Raw genomic sequence first — 17,788 nt, forward strand, 5'->3', positions numbered from 1 at the left:
TGATGCCTTGATAATTCCCTCACATAGGCAATACTTGGGAAATCCTGAATAAATGATCTGTTGGGGGCCAAGAGGACTGGACTTTGGGAAACTGCTCAAGAGCATACATCAGATCCATTCATCTCAACAGCTCATTTACAAGTAAGAACAATCTTGATCTCCCTGGAATAAGACATCAGATCGCAGCTATCAAGGTATCATTTTTAGTCCAATTTTTAGGACCTACATGCCCATGTAGACTGCTTAGGAGGATTGATTACACTGACATTCCCTTTAACTTCAACTAGAAATGTTTCATTAATAAATCAGTATAAAATTCCACAAGGTTTTTTTTTTTTTTTTATTAAAGACATTACAAAACATTTTTCAAAACATTGTATCAAAAAAGTGAATAAAATTAACGGCTGCTGTAAATTTATGGGATAATACTGGTATTACACAAGAACGTACATATGCAACATAATCCAGTTATCTGCTCTACATTGCCAGGGCCCATTCACAAGTAGGAGTTTAACTTACATAACCATCCTTTTCACAGAGAGAACAAGTGCTCAGTCTTTGGGTTATTTTCAAATTTTCATTTATGGCCCAGGGCAAGAATGGCCAGAGACATATGTATAGGATAGGTCCAGTTTGTGAACTAAACACCAACTGTTTATGATCCGGTGAATTCATACATCCAGGTTTAATGTAAACCGCACGGGTGGCCCCAAACACAACTTTGCAAACAATCAACTGATTAGTTTGAGCTCTGATTACTTTATCATAAAGCTGCTTTATTACACTTACATGAAGAATAAAACGCCAGGACCCTTTTCATTTAAAGCGTAACCATTGTTTTCATAAAACAATACACATGAAGAGAGGCAACTTAATACATCTCATCAGTAAAATGGGATTCTTTTTCTGCTAAAATTGGTCATCAAAATTCTCAATTAAGAGGTAAAAATCTGTATTCAGTGAAGACTTTCCCATTACTTAAATAGATGGCAGCTGTTACTGATGAGATTCTATGATTGGAGTAGTTCGAGCCAGAGGGAGGAGCTAGAGAGCTCCTCCCCCTCCTCCCATCATAGAATCTCATCAGTAACAGCGGCCATCTATTTCAGTAATGGGAAAGTCTTTACTGAATACAGAGTTCACATCACAAGATTTCTCTGATTACATATATTACAAAGTTGCTTATTTTCATGTGTACTATTCATTAAATATTCAAAAAGGTCATTATAATCATATTAAAGCATAACCAAAGTGCACTTAAAGCAACATTAGGGTAGTAATGCCGACATGTACTTTAGTAAATTCCCATTATAAGTATCTCGTGCATTTGACGTTTGAGTTAAAAAAAAAAAAGGGCCAGCAAAAACCAAGTGGTCCAGCTGTTGGATCCAATATGGCCTGAAAAAGATCCACACTGGGGCACTTGACAAATTACAATGCTGTGTCCAATTTAAGATAACAATGACTTAGATTTGCCAAAAAGTATCTTCAGTCTATCATAGCCATGCATACATCACGCGTGGAAGACGCAGAAGATCCAATAATCAGACTTTCATCTAATATACAGCCAAAATTAGAAATTTGTGATGACCCAAATCAAAATTAAAAAAAAACAAAAAAAAACAAAAACAACTCATGGAGATCAATCTGCAGCTTAAAGAATATACACCAACAGTAGCCCCTCCAGAATATACCAAGTAACAATTCAGGATTGCAGACCTTTTTTTAAATATATGTACATATACATAATCCATAAAAAAAAAAAAAAAAGTTAAAAAAGTAAGTGCTGATCATCATAGCTCAATTGAAATACCCAAGCCATTTAAATTTCTATGCAGAAAATTTATATAAATACACTCCCTCAAAAAAAACAAAACAAAACCACACAAAGCATTAGCTGCACAATGATGCATATTTGTCATTTCATTAAAAAACAAAACAGAAATCCTTCAATGTAAGTGCTTGTTACAGGCTTCTGGATGTTATAGTGTACTTAGGAATTCTTTAACCTGTAAAAAGAAAGGAATTTGATTGTGAATAGCTAAACACAGAACTAATACCTTGGTACTGTCACAACCCCTTCCCTCTGCCATCTTAGTTGACACACACAAGAAAAATCTTAATTAAATAAAAAGGGTTGTGGACTACCACTTCTTAAAAAGAGGACCAGTCACTCTCTTATTTGTGATGGACAGACTCACAGACACCCAGGATCAACGGGTCCAACTGGGTATTTAAACAAAAAATAAAAACAGTTCGGGCCCAGAATGGATCCTGGATGTCTGGCCAAACAATGGTCCCCACGTAAGTCTAATGGGGACACAAGTCAGGAGCTTAATTTGTGGCAGAAGGGATAGGGGGATTAGTGTAGGCATTTTATACGTACCAGTTGCTACGCGGCTCTAATACTACTTCTGGGGCCACTTGTACTTCATGCATATGCACCACTTCCCCACCAGCAGTCCCTGCAATTCCGTGACGTACACACACACACACACACACACACACACACACACACACACACACACATATATATGTGTATGTATTACAATTGGGGGGGGGGGGGGGTTTGTGGGAGGACAACCGCACTTTTTTTGGGTCCCTTTTATTTTGATACACAGTCAAGATAAGCACACGTCTGGGGGCTGGAGCCTGTAGCCGTGTGCTTTATCTGTGCTGGGTATCACAATATGGCGGGGGGGTGGAGGGAATCTTACGCCAATTTTTTTTTATTCTAATTTTTACAGCAATATAGGCACACACAGTCTCTCTGATTGAAAGCAGTCAGACACTGACACAGGGTGGGGTTACGTCTGACTACCGATGGGCGGGGGAAGCAGTGCATATGCATGAGTTTAATGGGCGGCCTCAGAAGTAGTATGAGTGGCCCAGCTGCACAAGAAACTAAGTATAAGGGCTGCTTCTCACTTGCGAGTTTCTCGCAGTAGAGCAATGCGAGAAAAACTCGCATTGGAATCGGACACATGTTAGTGAATGATTCAGCTCTCATCTGCGATTTTTTTCTCAGTCCAAATCGGACCGAGAAAAAAAATCGCAGCATGCTGCTTTTTTGCGAGTTTCTACTGCGAGTTTCTCCAATGCAAGTCTATGGGAGCGTGTAAAAAATCGGATGTCACGGGACGGCATTCACACCATCTTAGTGACATCCGATTTTCTAAATACATTTCTCGCATGTTTCCTAAAACACTGGAAACGAGCGATGTCTCCCAATGTCTGTCAATCACTATTCCCTGTCAGTCGGTCTCTCCCTCTCGATCTCTATTCTCTCTCTGTCGGTCAGTTTCCACCCCTCTCTCATACTCACCGTTCCCCGATCCCCCGGTGCGGCGCTGCACGGCTTTCTCACTGCTCCGGCGGCTTTTACTATTTTGAAAAAGCCGGCCGCTCATTAAAGAATCTCGTATTCCCTGCTTTCCCCGCCCACAGGCGCCTATGATTGGTTGCAGTGAGACACGCCCCCACGCTGAGTGACAGGTGTCTCACTGCACCCAATCACAGCAGCCGGTGGGCGGGTCTATACTGTGCAGTGAAATAAATAAATAAATAATTAAAAAAAATGGCGTGCGGTCCCCCCCAATTTTAATACCAGCCAGATAAAGCCATACGGCTGAAGGCTGGTATTCTCAGGATGGGGAGCTCCACGTTATGGGGAGCCCCCCACCCTAACAATATCAGCCAACAGCCGCCCAGAATTGCCGCATACATTATATGCGACAGTTCTGGGACTGTACCCGGCTCTTCCCGATTTACCCTGGTGCGTTGGCAAATCGGGGTAATAAGGAGTTATTGGCAGCCCATAGCTGCCAATAAGTCCTAGATTAATCATGTCAGGCGTCTATGAGACACCCTCCATGATTAATCTGTAAGTTACAGTAAATAAACACACACATGAAAAAATCCTTTATTGGAAATAAACACAAACACATTCCCTCATTACCAATTTATTAACCCCGACAAACCCTCCATGTCCGGCGTAATCCACGGACTCCAGCGTCGCTTCCAGCATGAAGATGACAGGAGCTGCAGAAGACACCGCCGCTCCGGTCACCTCCAAGCAGCAACTGAGGTGAGTAGCGCGATCTGCTGAGCTGTCACTGAGGTTACCCGCTGTCACTGGATCCAGCGGTGACAGCGGGTAACCTCAGTGACACCTCAGCTGATCGCGCTACTCACCTCAGTTGCTGCTTGGAGGTGACCGGAGCGGCGGTGTCTTCTGCAGCTCCTGTCACCTTCATGCTGGAAGCGACGCTGGAGGTCCGTGGAGTACGCCGGACATGGAGGGTTTGTCGGGGTTAATAAATTGGTAATGAGGGAATGTGTTTGTGTTTTTTATTTCCAATAAAGGATTTTTTCATGTGTGTGTGTTTATTTACTGTAACTTACAGATTAATCATGGAGGGTGTCTCATAGACGCCTGACATGATTAATCTAGGACTTATTGGCAGCTATGGGCTGCCAATAACTCCTTATTACCCCGATTTGCCAACGCACCAGGGTAAATCGGGAAGAGCCGGGTACAGTCCCAGAACTGTCGCATATAATGTATGCGGCAATTCTGGGCGGCTGTTGGCTGATATTGTTAGGGTGGGGGGCTCCCCATAACGTGGAGCTCCCCATCCTGAGAATACCAGCCTTCAGCCGTATGGCTTTATCTGGCTGGTATTAAAATTGGGGGGGACCGCACGCCATTTTTTTTAATTATTTATTTATTTCACTGCACAGTATAGACCCGCCCACCGGCTGCTGTGATTGGGTGCAGTGAGACACCTGTCACTCAGCGTGGGGGCGTGTCTCACTGCAACCAATCATAGGCGCCTGTGGGCGGGGAAAGCAGGGAATACGAGATTCTTTAATGAGCGGCCGGCTTTTTCAAAATAGTAAAAGCCGCCGGAGCAGTGAGAAAGCCGTGCAGCGCCGCGCCGGGGATCGGTGAGTATGAGAGAGGGCTGCTAACTTCAGTCACTCGGGGGATTAGTGGTCACCGGTGAGCCCTTCACTGGTGACCGCTAATCAGGACGCGGCACAGACAGAGCCGCAGCATGACAATGAAGTCGGGTGAAGTTCACCCGAGTTCATTCTGACAGTGCGGCTCTGTCTGTCTGCTGTCATCTGCCATTCAGCTCTGCTACATGGCTGTCTGCTGTCAGCGGCCATGTAGCAGCGCTGAATGGCAGATGACATAGTAAAAAATACGCATTACACACGCATTACACACGCTAGTAAAATCTCAGAAATAGCATCGCACTTGCGTTGCACTCGCACCTAACGTGAACTAAAATCAGCCGAGTTTTTTTCAGCCCAGTCGGACCGATTTTACTCGCATAGATGTGTTTCCACCCTAACTCTCATGCTTTACCCACTTTGATTTTTTTTTATTTATTTAAAATTACCAGAGTTGCCGGACTCAAACCATTACCCAGAGTTCCATGAGAATTTGGGGCCCGGGGTCCGTGCTCAGGGACTTTCGAACCCGCACAAATCTGGACTTTTACAATCCGGGTCTGCCCATCACTATTGTTTATCCCTTCCATGACCGGGCCATTTCTGCTTTTTCCTACCCCCTTCTTCCAAGAACCACAAAATTTATTTCCCCCTCAGCCACATAGCGAAATGAGTGCTTGTGTTTTTGTGGAAGGAGTTGTACTTTTGAATGAGCACATTCATTTTAAAATGTGACGCACTGGAAAGCAGGGGAGGGGAGCGGGGGAAACAAGTGCATCAAAATTGCAAAAAAAAAAAAAAAAAAAAAAAAAAAAAAAAAAAAAAAAAAAAAAGGGAGGGGGGGGGGGCAATTCCACAATAGTTTTTTGGGTACGTTTTACCTTAAATTGACCTAGGAATATGGGAGGAAAAAAAAAAAAAAATAAATAAATATAAATAAAATATTTGCTTCTGCCCCCATATTCGGAGACCTTTAACAGTTTCAATTTTTAGGATATGGGGCTGTATCCATTTTGGGGTAGATACTTAAGATACAAGGTTTTGATTGCCTACTAATGTGACTGCTATTTTTATTTTTCCCTCATTGCACCATTTACCAATTGGATTTATTTTATGTTTTGATGGATCATGTGCAGATACCAATATGTGTATTTTTCTTTTTTAAATTGCTTTATTTTCAATGGGGCAAAAAAGGGGGACATTTTAATTTTTTTTTCCTCCTTTTTACAGAGAGTCCCATTATGGGGCTTGATCACTTTTACTATACATGAAAACACTGGCTTTAGGAAGAGACTTGTCATGACTAGCAGGGGAAAATACATGACTAGCAGGGGGAAATACAGCAGATGCCCGACTGTCTAGGCTATCCATTGGCGCCTCGCAATCACAACCTCACCGATGGGAGCATTGAATGTTACGCCACCATGTCAGTGTGTGTAAAATGCGGCTGTCAGATTGACAGCAGCATTTAATATTAACAGCTGTGGGCAGAGCTCCGTTCCACCCATGGCTGTTAGAGGCAGATGATGGCCGAATTATTCAGCCATCATCTGCCAGAAAAGATGTGGGCTCACACACCAAAAGCAGGGACATAACATGATGCAATTGTACGCCAACTGTCGGGAAGATGTTAAAATAGCTCTATCCATCTATTCCTTTTTGCGCTGCATCACTCCAATGCAGAGATCTTCACATTTGCCTCTTCTGGAGCACACTAAAAATTCCGGTTCGGATGGTGAAAACACCCGCCACAGGTGAAGACTTCGATATGCAGGGCAACTGCACGTTTACGAGATTTCACATGATTAGCACCAGAAAAAAAAAGTGTCTCTGTAAGGCTGCTTTCACACCTCCGGTTTCTGCAATGCGGCACAATCCGGCACTTTGCAGGAAAATCGCAACCGTTTTTTTTTTTTGCTGCCGGTTGCGTTTTTTCTGCATAGACTTTAATTAGTGCCGCATTGTGCCGCAAGGCCTTGCGTTCCATCCGGTTTTTGCCGCATGCGGCAGATTTAGCCGATGCGGCGGCCGGATGGAACGTTGCCTGGCACGTTTTTTCTTGCGGCAAAAAAACCCCGCATCGCGCCGCATTCGCCTGATGCGGCGCATTTTTCAATGCATGCCTATGGCTGCCGGATGCGGCGCGATGCAGCAATAACCACATCCGGCCGCCGCATGCGGTCTTTGCCACTGCGCATGCTCAGTAGCATGCCGCAGGCGGCAAAAACCGGACTGGCCGCAAAGGAAAAAACTTATGCAAAGGATGCGGTGTGTTCACCGAATCCGTTGCATAGCCGGATTGAGCCGCAGAGCTCAAGCCGGATGTGTGAAAGCAGCCTAATGGAGCAATGCAGTACAAAATGGAAAAAGAGTTACAATCGGGGAGCTCAATAATTTTTTACAGGCACTCAATTTTCTTTTTTTTTTTTTTTGCAAGTCACAGGTCTTCTGTAAAAAAAAAAAAAAAATTATTATATTTTACATTAGGAAATCAATCGCAAAATACTCCTCTCCCTCACCATTGCTGTTACAGTGATCTATAAGCACCTGGTCATTGATATGCCACTGCAGCCAGTCACTGGCCACTAAAGATCTGCAATCCTCGCTACTTCCAACGGTAGTGTGAGTGACGCAGTCCTTTAGCATCACTGACTGTTCCGCCACATGAGCACCGCAGCTAGTGTCACAGGAGCCCTTAGACGTGGCATGGACATTACTAGAACGGCACTGGAGCCTAGTATATCATTACCATTTTACATTGGAAATATACAGTAGTATTTAACCCCTTCAGCCCCCAGGCACTTTCCGTTTTTTGCTTTTTTGCTCCCCTCCTTCCAAGAGCCGTAACTTTATTTTTCTGTCAATCTTGCCATGTGAAGGCTTGTTTTTTGCAGGACAAGTTGTACTTTTAAATGAAACCATAAGTTTTACCATATAGTGTACTGGAAAACAGCAAAAAAATTCCAAGTGTGGAAAAACTGCAAAAAAAAAAAAAAAAAGTGTGATGGCACAATAGTTTTTGGGATGTTCACTATATGGTAAAACTGATGTGTGGGTATGATGCCTCAGGTCGGTGCGAGTTTGTAGACACCAAACATGTGGTTTACTTTTATCTAAGGGGTTAAAAAAAATTCACAAGCTTGTCCAATAAAAGTGGCGTACGTTTTGCGCCATTTTCCGAAACCCGTAGCGTTCTCATTTTTCGGGATCTATGGCTCAGTGATGGCTTATTTTTTGCATCTCGAGCTGACATTTCTAATGGTACCATTTTTTTGCGCAGATGTTACGTTTTGATCACTTGTTATTGCATTTTGCGTAAAGCTTGCGGCGACCAAAAAACGTAATTTTGGCGTTTGGTAAACGGCGTAGTGGCAAAAAAATTCCAATCAGATTAATTGATTTTATATTTTGATAGATCGGGTATTTCTGAACGCGGCGATACCAAATGTGTATATTTTTATTTTTTAACCCTTTAATTTTCAATGGGGTGAAGGGGGGGGGCGATTTGAATTTTTAGTTTTGGTTTTTTTATGTTTTAAAACTTTTTTTTTCAGTTTTTTTATTTACTAGTCCCCCTAGGGGGCTATAGCGATCAGCAATCCGATCGCTCTTCCCCATCTGCTGATGACAGCTAAACAGCTGTAAAACAGCAGATACGGTCACTTCCTGCTTCACTGGCCTCCGGGCCGAGTGAAAACGAAAGTGACTCGTCATAGCTGCAGGCGTCATCACATGACCCTGTGCTACCATGGCAACCACCGAAAGTCACGTGATCACTCACGTGACTTCCGGTGGGGGTGGCGGTAAGAAAGTTGTGACCGCGCGTATATACATCTCGCTGCCAGACTTTGGCAGCGAGATGTAAAGGGTTAATGTTAGGGGTGGAATGCGATTCCACTCGTAACATGCAGGCACACGTCAGCTGTGGAAAACAGCCGATATGTGCGCCGATTGCCACATCCTGCCCGTGGCTGGGCTTAGCGGCACATGCTCCATGACGGAAAGATCCATCAAAGGTCGTTAAGGGGTTAAAAGGGAACCAAACATCAGGATTTTCATGTATAAGGTGCAGCCAGTGCAGTACTGGCACTATCAGGCATATTGTGTACATACCATTAGTGGGCAGCTCGGGTGTTTAGGCTTTGAAATCCAACTGTATAAATTTTGAAAATTCATGCACTTTGATTGACGTGTGCACCACTCTCCTAATGTCCGGGCGTGTTATGGACGTTTATCCCCGCCCCCCCGCCCAGTTTCTCCCTCTCACTGGCCGTATGGAAATTTCTCTCATCAGAAACATGGCGCCGGGGTTGGAGCCTGCGCATAGCGCTCATCTCCGGCGCCATGTTTCTGAAGCCTGCTGTACTTAGTATTTTGCAGGAGAGGGCGGCGCATGAGCCCTCGCTTCTTCAGATCCCGTTGTGACCGCGCGTGGTCACAACAGGACTGCAGAACAGCTGATGAGAGGATGCGATTACCTGCAGCTAATCGCGTCCTCTCATCAGCTGTTCTGCAGTCCTGTTGTGACCACGCGCGCTCCCGCGGTCACACCGGGATCTGAAGAAGTGAGGGCTCATGCGCCGCCCTCTCCTGCAAAATACTAAAGTACAGCGGGCTTCAGAAACATGGCGCCGGAGATAAGCGCTATGGGCAGGCGCCAACCCCGGCGCCATGTTTCTGATGAGAGAAATTTACATACGGCCAGTGAGAGGGAGGAACAGGGGGCGGGGATACAAGTGCATAACACGCCCAGACATTAGGAGAGAGGTGCACACGTCAATCAAAAAGTGCATGAATTTTCAAACTTTATAAAGTTGGATTTCACTGACTAAACACCCGAGCTGCCCACTAATGGCATGTACACAATGTGCCTGATTGTGCCAGTACTGCACTGGCTGCACCTTATACATGAAAATCCTAATGTTTAATTCCCTTTAAAGAAGGGGCTGTGGGATTAGTGGATACCCTCATTAAAGGCGCTGAACACAATTTTTACATGTTCTGCCAATTGGATCATGTCCAGTTTGATCAGTAGAGGCTTTCCCATTCTCCAAGGACAGTACCAGAAGACATTGTTTTTAGTTCTTGGCTTTAAACACTTTGTTCTTTACATAAAGCCTAATGCGAATTTCACACGTTTCATTTTCTTTTGCAGAAATTTTTTTTTTAGCAGCTAAACACTGCTCTCTTGGCAGTAAATGCGGCCCTCTACTCTACATTTTGTCAGCATGGTAAAAGGTATGAAAGCCCGGAAATTGACTAAGTTATTTGGCCTTTTTCTCTGATTAAAAAATGTGATTATAATGGGGGTTTTCATGTGCAATGTCCATTGTCCATATGCGTCTATGTAATTGAAGTATTTGTTGCATCTGCAAATGGGTGGCACGGCAGGAATGCGCTTGCTCCCCATGGAGGCATTGCTTGTATTGATATGTAGTATCTACTTAGCGCTCCGACTAATGCAAGGTGCGCTGCATTCTGGTATTGCACTATGGAGAGATTCAGAAAGAGCGTTGTTAAAGCAGGTGAGCCGTTGTCTCTGCCCGACAGATTACAGGAGATCTTATCAGGCTGCGTTTACTGTTTGTAATTTTTATTATGCTGCAGCAAAATAGCAACTTTTTTAGGGCAATTTTAGTTGAATAGGTGAACAAAGCCTTACCTTAATTGGGCTCGAGCTGCTCTGCTGGCCACTCATTCATAGGGTACTTTTCCACTTGCGAGGGTCATGTGACTGATGTGATCACAGAGGGAGGGCGGGAGCGAGCACTTTCTACATCTCCTGTCTGTCTCTGTGTGCATCGCCCTGCACTCATCTTACATACGAGTGTAGTGCGATGTTTCACACGCTCCTACAGGCTTGCATGGGAGTGCGTGAGGAGAGACTCATGCCGCTATGGTATGAAAAATCAATCGCATATGGACTCTGCCCCATAGTTTAGCACTGGTGCGAGTGCAATCCGATGTTTTAATGGATCACACTCGCACATGAAAAGCGCAAGTGGAACAGTACCCATAGTGCGATGCCAAAATGCAGAAGACAGCATCACCCCACCTGAGAGCAAACACCCTCATGGCAGAATTGGTGCTCTTATAAGGCTAGTTTCACACTTGCGTTGGACGGGATCCGTAGCATTGCGTTGTGTGACGCATGCAACGGATGCGTTGCATATAGTGGCACAACGGATGCTACGGATCGTACAAAAAAGAGAATTTTGTTTACTTACCGTAAATTCTTTTTCTTATAGTTCCGACATGGGAGACCCAGACCATGGGTGTATAGCTTCTGCCTCCGGAGGACACACAAAGTACTACACTAAAAAGTGTAGCTCCTCCCTCCGAGCATATACACCCCCTGGATGACCAAATCTAGCCAGTTTAGTGCAAAAGCTGAAGGAGGACATCCACCCACAAGTAGAGACAGAGCAAAACCCGGAACAACCGGAACCTCTGTCTACAACAACAGCCGGTGAAAACACACGGAACAAGAAAACTGCCAACAGGCAACAGGGAGGGTGCTGGGTCTCCCATGTCGGAACTATAAGAAAAAGAATTTACGGTAAGTAAACAAAATTCCCTTTCTTCATCGTTCCTTATGGGAGACCCAGACCATGGGACGTTCCAAAGCAGTCCATGGGTGGGAATAAACAGAAAAACTGAGAAGTAGGCGAAACCTAACTTCACAAATGGGCGACAGCCGCCTGAAGGATGCGTCTGCCCAAGCTCGCATCTGCCGAAGCATGAGCATGCACTTGGTAGTGCTTCGAAAAGGTATGCAGACTAGTCCAAGTGGCAGCCTGACAGACCTGCTGAGCCGTAGCCTGGTGCCTGAAAACCGAAGAGGCACCGACAGCTCTGGTCAAGTGTGCCTTGATCCCCGGCGGGAGAGGCACTTGAGTACACTGGTAGGTATCGGAAATGGCCGACCTAATCCAACGAGCTAGGGTCGGCTTAGATGCCGAGAGGCCCTTATGCTGACCAGTGGTTAGCACAAAAAGAGAGGTGCACCGCCTAAGAACAGCGGTGCGAGACACATAGATCCGGAGCGCCCGCACCAGATCCAGAGTATGCAACGCCTTTTCAAAGCGATGAACAGGAGCCGGACAAAAGGAAGGCAGGGAAATGTCCCGGTTAAGGTGGAAACAGAAACCACCTTATGGAGAAAGTCCAGAGTCGGACGGAGAACCACCTTGTCTTGATGAAAAACCAAAAAAGGTGACTACGAAGAGAGTGCAGCCAAATCAGAGACTCTCTTGAGGGAAGTTATGGCCACTAGAAAGACCATTTTCTGTGAAAGACAAGACAAAGAAACCTCCCTAAGAGGCTCAAAGGGGGGTTTCCGGAAGCCGTGAGGACCGGATTAAGGTCCCAGGGCTCCAAGGGCCGCTGGTAAGGCGGAATGATGTGAGATGCGCCCTGCATGAAGGAGCGCACCTGAGCCAGCCGGGCGATACGCCGCTGGAACAACACGGGCAGAGCCGAGAGCTGTCCCTTGAGGGAATTGAGGGATAGTCCTAGCTGCAGACCGGACTGTAGAAGGGACAGGAGGGTCGGCAAGGCAAAAAAGGCCAAGAAGCATGGCCGGAAGAATGACAGCAGGACAGGAAAATTCTCCAGGTCCTGTGATAGATTTTGGCCAAGGGATACTTCCGAGCCCGAGTCATAGTGGAGATGACTTCAGGAGGGATACCAGAAGTCGTCAAGATCCAGGACTCAAGAGCCACAGAATTCTGGCGGAAAGACGGACCTTGTGAGAGAAGGTCTGGACAGTCCGGGAGATGCCACAGCACCTCAACGGACAGATGGAGCAGGTCAGGGTACCAAGCTCGCCTGGGTCAGTCTGGAGCAATGAGAATAACCCGACGGCCCTCCATTCTGATCTTGCGCAGGACTCTGGGCAAGAGCTAGAGGGTGAAACACGTAAGACAGACGAAGCTGGGACCAATCCTGAACCAGTGCGTCTGCTGCAAAAGCCTGAGGATCGTGGAGCGAAGATCCACGTCCGGAGTGCCCTACTTGCGGCAGATTGACCGAAACACTGCCGGATGCAGAGCCCACTCGCCGCTGTCCACGGTTTGACGGCTGAGAAAATCTGCCTCCCAGTTTTCCACGTCTGGGATGTGGACTGCGGATATGGTGGACTTGGAGTCCTCCGTCCACTGAAGGATGCGTTGAACCTCCAACATTGCCAGGCGGCTGAGTGTCCTGCCCTGGTGGTTGATGTAGGCAAACGCTGTCGCGTTGTCTGACTGGACTCGAATGTGCCTGGCCGCCAACGGATGGTGAAAGGCTAAGAGAGCTAGAAGCACAGCTCTGATTTCCAGCACATTGATCGAGAGGGCTGATTCGGACGGAGTCCAAGTGCCCTGCGCTCCATGGTGGAGATATACTGCTCCCCAGCCGGATAGACTGGCATCCGTGGTGAGGATCACCCGGGACGGGGCCAGGAAGGAGCGTCCCTGAAGAGAGAGGGGCCGAAGACACCACTGAAAGGAGCCCCTGGTCTGTGGCGAAGCCACCAACCCGTGGAAGGAGGAAGTCCGCTTGTTCCAACAGCAGAAAATGTCCAGCTGCAGAGGACGCAGATGGAACTGGGCAAGGGAACCGCTTCCATTGACGCCACCATCTGACCCAGCACCTGCATTAGGTGCCTGATGGAACGACGTCGGGGCCTCAGCAAAGAGCGCACCGCCAGAGGAGGGACTGCTGTTTGACTAAGGGCAGCTTCACAAGTGCCGGCAGTCTCGAATTGCGTCCCTGGGTACGTGAGCTTCTGGGTCGGAGTCAGAGTGGACTTGGACAGAATGACAAGCCACCCGAATTGGCTAGAGTGGCGAGAGTGAGCGAGGCACTCCGCTAACAGTCTGCACTGGATGAAGCCCTGACTAGAAGGTCGTCCAGGACAAAAGGATCACTGCCAACCCCTGGAGGTGCAGGACCGCAATCACTGCTGCCATGACCTTGAGAATACTCGAGGGGCCGTGGCTAACCCCAAGGGAAGAGCCACGAATTGGAAATGTTCCACTCCGATTGCAAAACGTAGCCAACGCTGGTGTGAAACTGCGATTGGCACATGCAGATGGGCATCTCTGATGTCGATGGATGCTAGGAAATCTCCTTGGGTCATTGACTGACCGCAGAGACTCCATGCGAAAATGCCGCACCTGAACATGCTTGTTGAAAAGCTTGAGAACCAGGTCGGAAGGCACCGTCCTTTTCGGGGACTAGGAAGAGATTTGAGTAGAAATCTCAGAACCGTTCCCAGTCGGGAAACAGTACAATTACTCCATTGGCCTGCAAGAATGCCACGGCCTGTGAGAAGGCGGCGGCCTTGGAGCAGGGGGGAGTTGACAGAAAAAATCTGTTTGGCGGGCTGGATAGAATTCTATCCTGTAGCCGTGGGAGATGGTATCCCGCACCCACTGATCGGAGACGTCGCCAAAGTGGGAGAGCCTGCCACCGACCAAGGACGTTGCTGGCGCGGCCAGATAGTCAGGAGGAGGCTGCCTTAGTGGCAGCAGCTCCTGCGGCCTTCTGAGGACGCGGCTTCGTGCGCCAGTTGGGTTTACGGTCCTTGGCTGAGTTAGTGGACGAGGCCGAGGGCTTAAAGGACGACCAGTTGGAGGAACGAAAGGAACGAAACCTCGACTGGTTCCTGCCCTGGACAGGTTTCCTGGTTTTGGTTTGTGGCATGGAAGTACTCTTCCTGCCAAAAGCTTCCTTAATAATTTCATCCAGTTCACCGAATAGTCTGGTCCCAGCAAAAGGGAGCCCAGCAAGGAACTTCTTTAGAAGCATCTGCCTTCCACTCTCGAAGCCACAGGAGCCTGCGGACAGCGAGGGAATTAGCGGAGGCCACCGCAGTGCGGTGAGTCTCCAGCATGGCAGACATGGCATAGGATAAAAAGACTGAAGCCTGGAAGTTAAGGCAACCATTTCGGGCATAGAGTCCCTGGTGAGGGAATGCATCTCCTCCAAGGAAGCAGAGATGGCTTTGAGAGCCCACACTGCTGCAAAAGATGGGGAGAACGAGGCCCCTGCCGCCTCATATACAGATTTGGCCAGAAGGTCAACCTGGCGGTCAGTGGAATCCTTGAGAGGTGCCATCAGCCACTGATACAACTGTCCGGGCTGAGAGTCTAGACACCAGAGGGTCCACCTTTGGTGAATGAGCCCAGTCCTTGACCACTTCTGGTGGAAAGGGAAAACGGTCATCAGAACCACGCTTTGGGAAGCGTTTGTCAGGGCAGGCCCTGGGCTTGGTCACAGTGGCCTGAAAACTGGAGTGGTTAAGGAACACACTCCTTGTTCTCGTAAGCAAGGTAAACTGGTGCTTTTTTGCCAGAGAGGGTGGCTCCTCTGATACTGGCGGATTGAGGTCCAGTACAGAATTAATGGATGCAATCGAAACACTAATATCTGCGTCACCCTCGGACAGATCAATGGGGGACATGGAGGTAGCGTCCGAGCCCCCAGTAAAGGGATCCTCCCCGTCCTGCGAGTCAGCTCGTGAATCAGAGCCGCGGGACGAGGAAGGAGAGAGGACCCTGCGTCTCCTTTGAGGAGGACGGGGTCTGAGACCAGAAGAAGAATCCTCTGTGGGCCTTGCTGAGCGAGCCGTAGCAGCAGAGGCGCCCTGAGAAGGGGGCTAATGCATGCTCAGCAGAGTCCGGGACAGCTGTCCCATGGAGAGAAGGATTCTACCCAAGCCGGGGGTTCAGCCACCGGAGCCAGAGCAGCCGGAGGGACCACTGGGGATGAGACTCCAGGCTGAGGCACCACCATGTTAGAGCAGGCATCACAATGTGGATATGTGCTCGGTACAGGCAGTACGAGCCTACATGCAGTGCATATTGAGTGCAGCCTTGCAGCCTTACTTCTCGTGTGAGACATGCTGCTGAAGTGGGGGCTCTGAGCCAGAATGACCCCCAGCAGAGTATATAAGCAGTATATAAGCAGGTCCACAACCGGAGGTTGTGGCTTGCCAGACCGTTTGACATTGTCTCTGTGCCCTCCAGATCCCAGAGCCCGGACCCCCAGAGAGATGCTGCAGTCAGCGCCGATCGCTGTGCAGACATGGCATAAGAACGCTGAAAAAATGGCGCCGGAGTGAGGAGAGGGGGCGGGGCCTACTCTAAGAGGGGGATCCGGAGGGCCAAGGAGATATACAGGGGAGGGAATCTTTCCTCAGAGAGGAGTGTCTCTCCCCTGTGCCGAACAGCCGCTGGGCGGAGCCGCACTGTCCCTCTGCATGACTGACATGCAGGGGCAGTGAAATCGAAACTAGGCCTCAGGCGAAGCCGGGGCCTAGATTTAACAATGCGGCCAGCAAACAGGCACCATCGGCGCGGTTCTCGGGTGAAAACCAGAGAACCGGCCGGGAATGTCAGAATACATACACAGCACACTCTCCCCCACATTAAAGTACAAGGGACCCCCTGAAAATAACGTCTCAGATACTTAGCTTGTGAGACGCAGGGCCAGGTCCCTGAGGAAAAAGTGCTCCGTCCAGCAGGATCCTGAAAGGGCTGCGGATGGAGACCGGTCTCCTGCCAGGCAGGGAGAACCGTGCTGGCTCCCACTTCAAGCCAGAGCCCGAGGGATGGTGAAGGAGCGCGGCATGTAAGGCTCCAGCCCTGAAATCAACCTTAAACAACACCGCCGACACAGTGGGGTGAGAAGGGACATGCCGGGAGTCCAGGGTTGGACCCGCTTTTCTTCAAACTCTTTTCCAAAAATCAAAATCAGATGAGAATGCATGTGTGGATGTGTGCCTCCTGAACACAAAGCATTGAACTGGCTAGATTTGGTCATCCAGGGGGTGTATATGCTCGGAGGGAGGAGCTACACTTTTTAGTGTAGTACTTTGTGTGTCCTCCGGTGGCAGAAGCTATACACCCATGGTCTGGGTCTCCCATAAGGAACGATGAAGAAATAACGCAATCCGTTATAGGTTTTTTTCCTTGACTTTACACATCTGAACATGCGCAGTGGTGTAAAGACGGATGCGTTAACGGAATCCGTCAAATGACGCATTCTAACGGAATCCGCAACCATAGGCGTCCATTATAAAAACAACGGACACCAAACGGATTCCTGCAGGTTGCGTTTTGACACTCCGCCAAGCGCAGAAAAACCGTTACATGCTGCGTTCCATCCGCCCGACGCAGCGTCAAAATAGCGACGCCCGCATCGTCCAGTGGATGCAACCCAGACACTTGCGTTACAGTGCGTCGTCCATACAAGTCTATGGAGAATAGCGCAGTGCGTTAACAGACTGCGCTATTCTCCATAGTGACGGAATGCGCTGAACGCAAGTGTGAAACTAGCCTAATAAACATAGCACAGGTGTAACAAAACTAGAAACATCTGGTAAAACTTGGGAGTTTGGAGGCAAATCATATTTATGAACAGGAAGAAGGGAATTTTGTTTACTTACCGTAAATTCCTTTTCTTCTAGCTCCTATTGGGAGACCCAGACAATTGGGTGTATAGCTTCTGCCTCCGGAGGCCACACAAAGTATTACACTTTAAAAAGTGTAACCCCTCCCCTCTGCCTATACACCCTCCCGTGCATCACGGGCTCCTCAGTTTTGGTGCAAAAGCAGGAAGGAGGAAACTTATAAATTGGTCTAAGGTAAATTCAATCCGAAGGATGTTCGGAGAACTGAAAACCATGAACCAAAGAACAATTCAACATGAACAACATGTGTACACAAAAGAACAACAGCCCGAAGGGAACAGGGGCGGGTGCTGGGTCTCCCAATAGGAGCTAGAAGAAAAGGAATTTACGGTAAGTAAACAAAATTCCCTTCTTCTTTGTCGC

At 47.8% G+C, this 17,788-nt stretch overlaps 1 protein-coding gene across 1 annotated transcript in view; it reads right to left on the reverse strand.

Annotated features, from left to right (window-relative positions):
• Positions 1-353: 353 nt before the first annotated feature.
• The window catches only part of DCK (deoxycytidine kinase), a 58,459-nt gene continuing 41,024 nt past the window's right edge, over positions 354-17,788 (reverse strand). The window contains exon 7 of the mRNA XM_075337356.1: positions 354-2,009. Within this exon, the coding sequence (XP_075193471.1) occupies positions 1,983-2,009 (27 nt within the window). The 3' untranslated portion in view covers positions 354-1,982. The remainder of the gene's footprint in view (positions 2,010-17,788) is intronic.

The sequence above is a fragment of the Anomaloglossus baeobatrachus genome, chromosome 1, assembly GCF_048569485.1.
Source record: "Anomaloglossus baeobatrachus isolate aAnoBae1 chromosome 1, aAnoBae1.hap1, whole genome shotgun sequence".
Lineage (NCBI taxonomy): Eukaryota > Metazoa > Chordata > Amphibia > Anura > Aromobatidae > Anomaloglossus > Anomaloglossus baeobatrachus.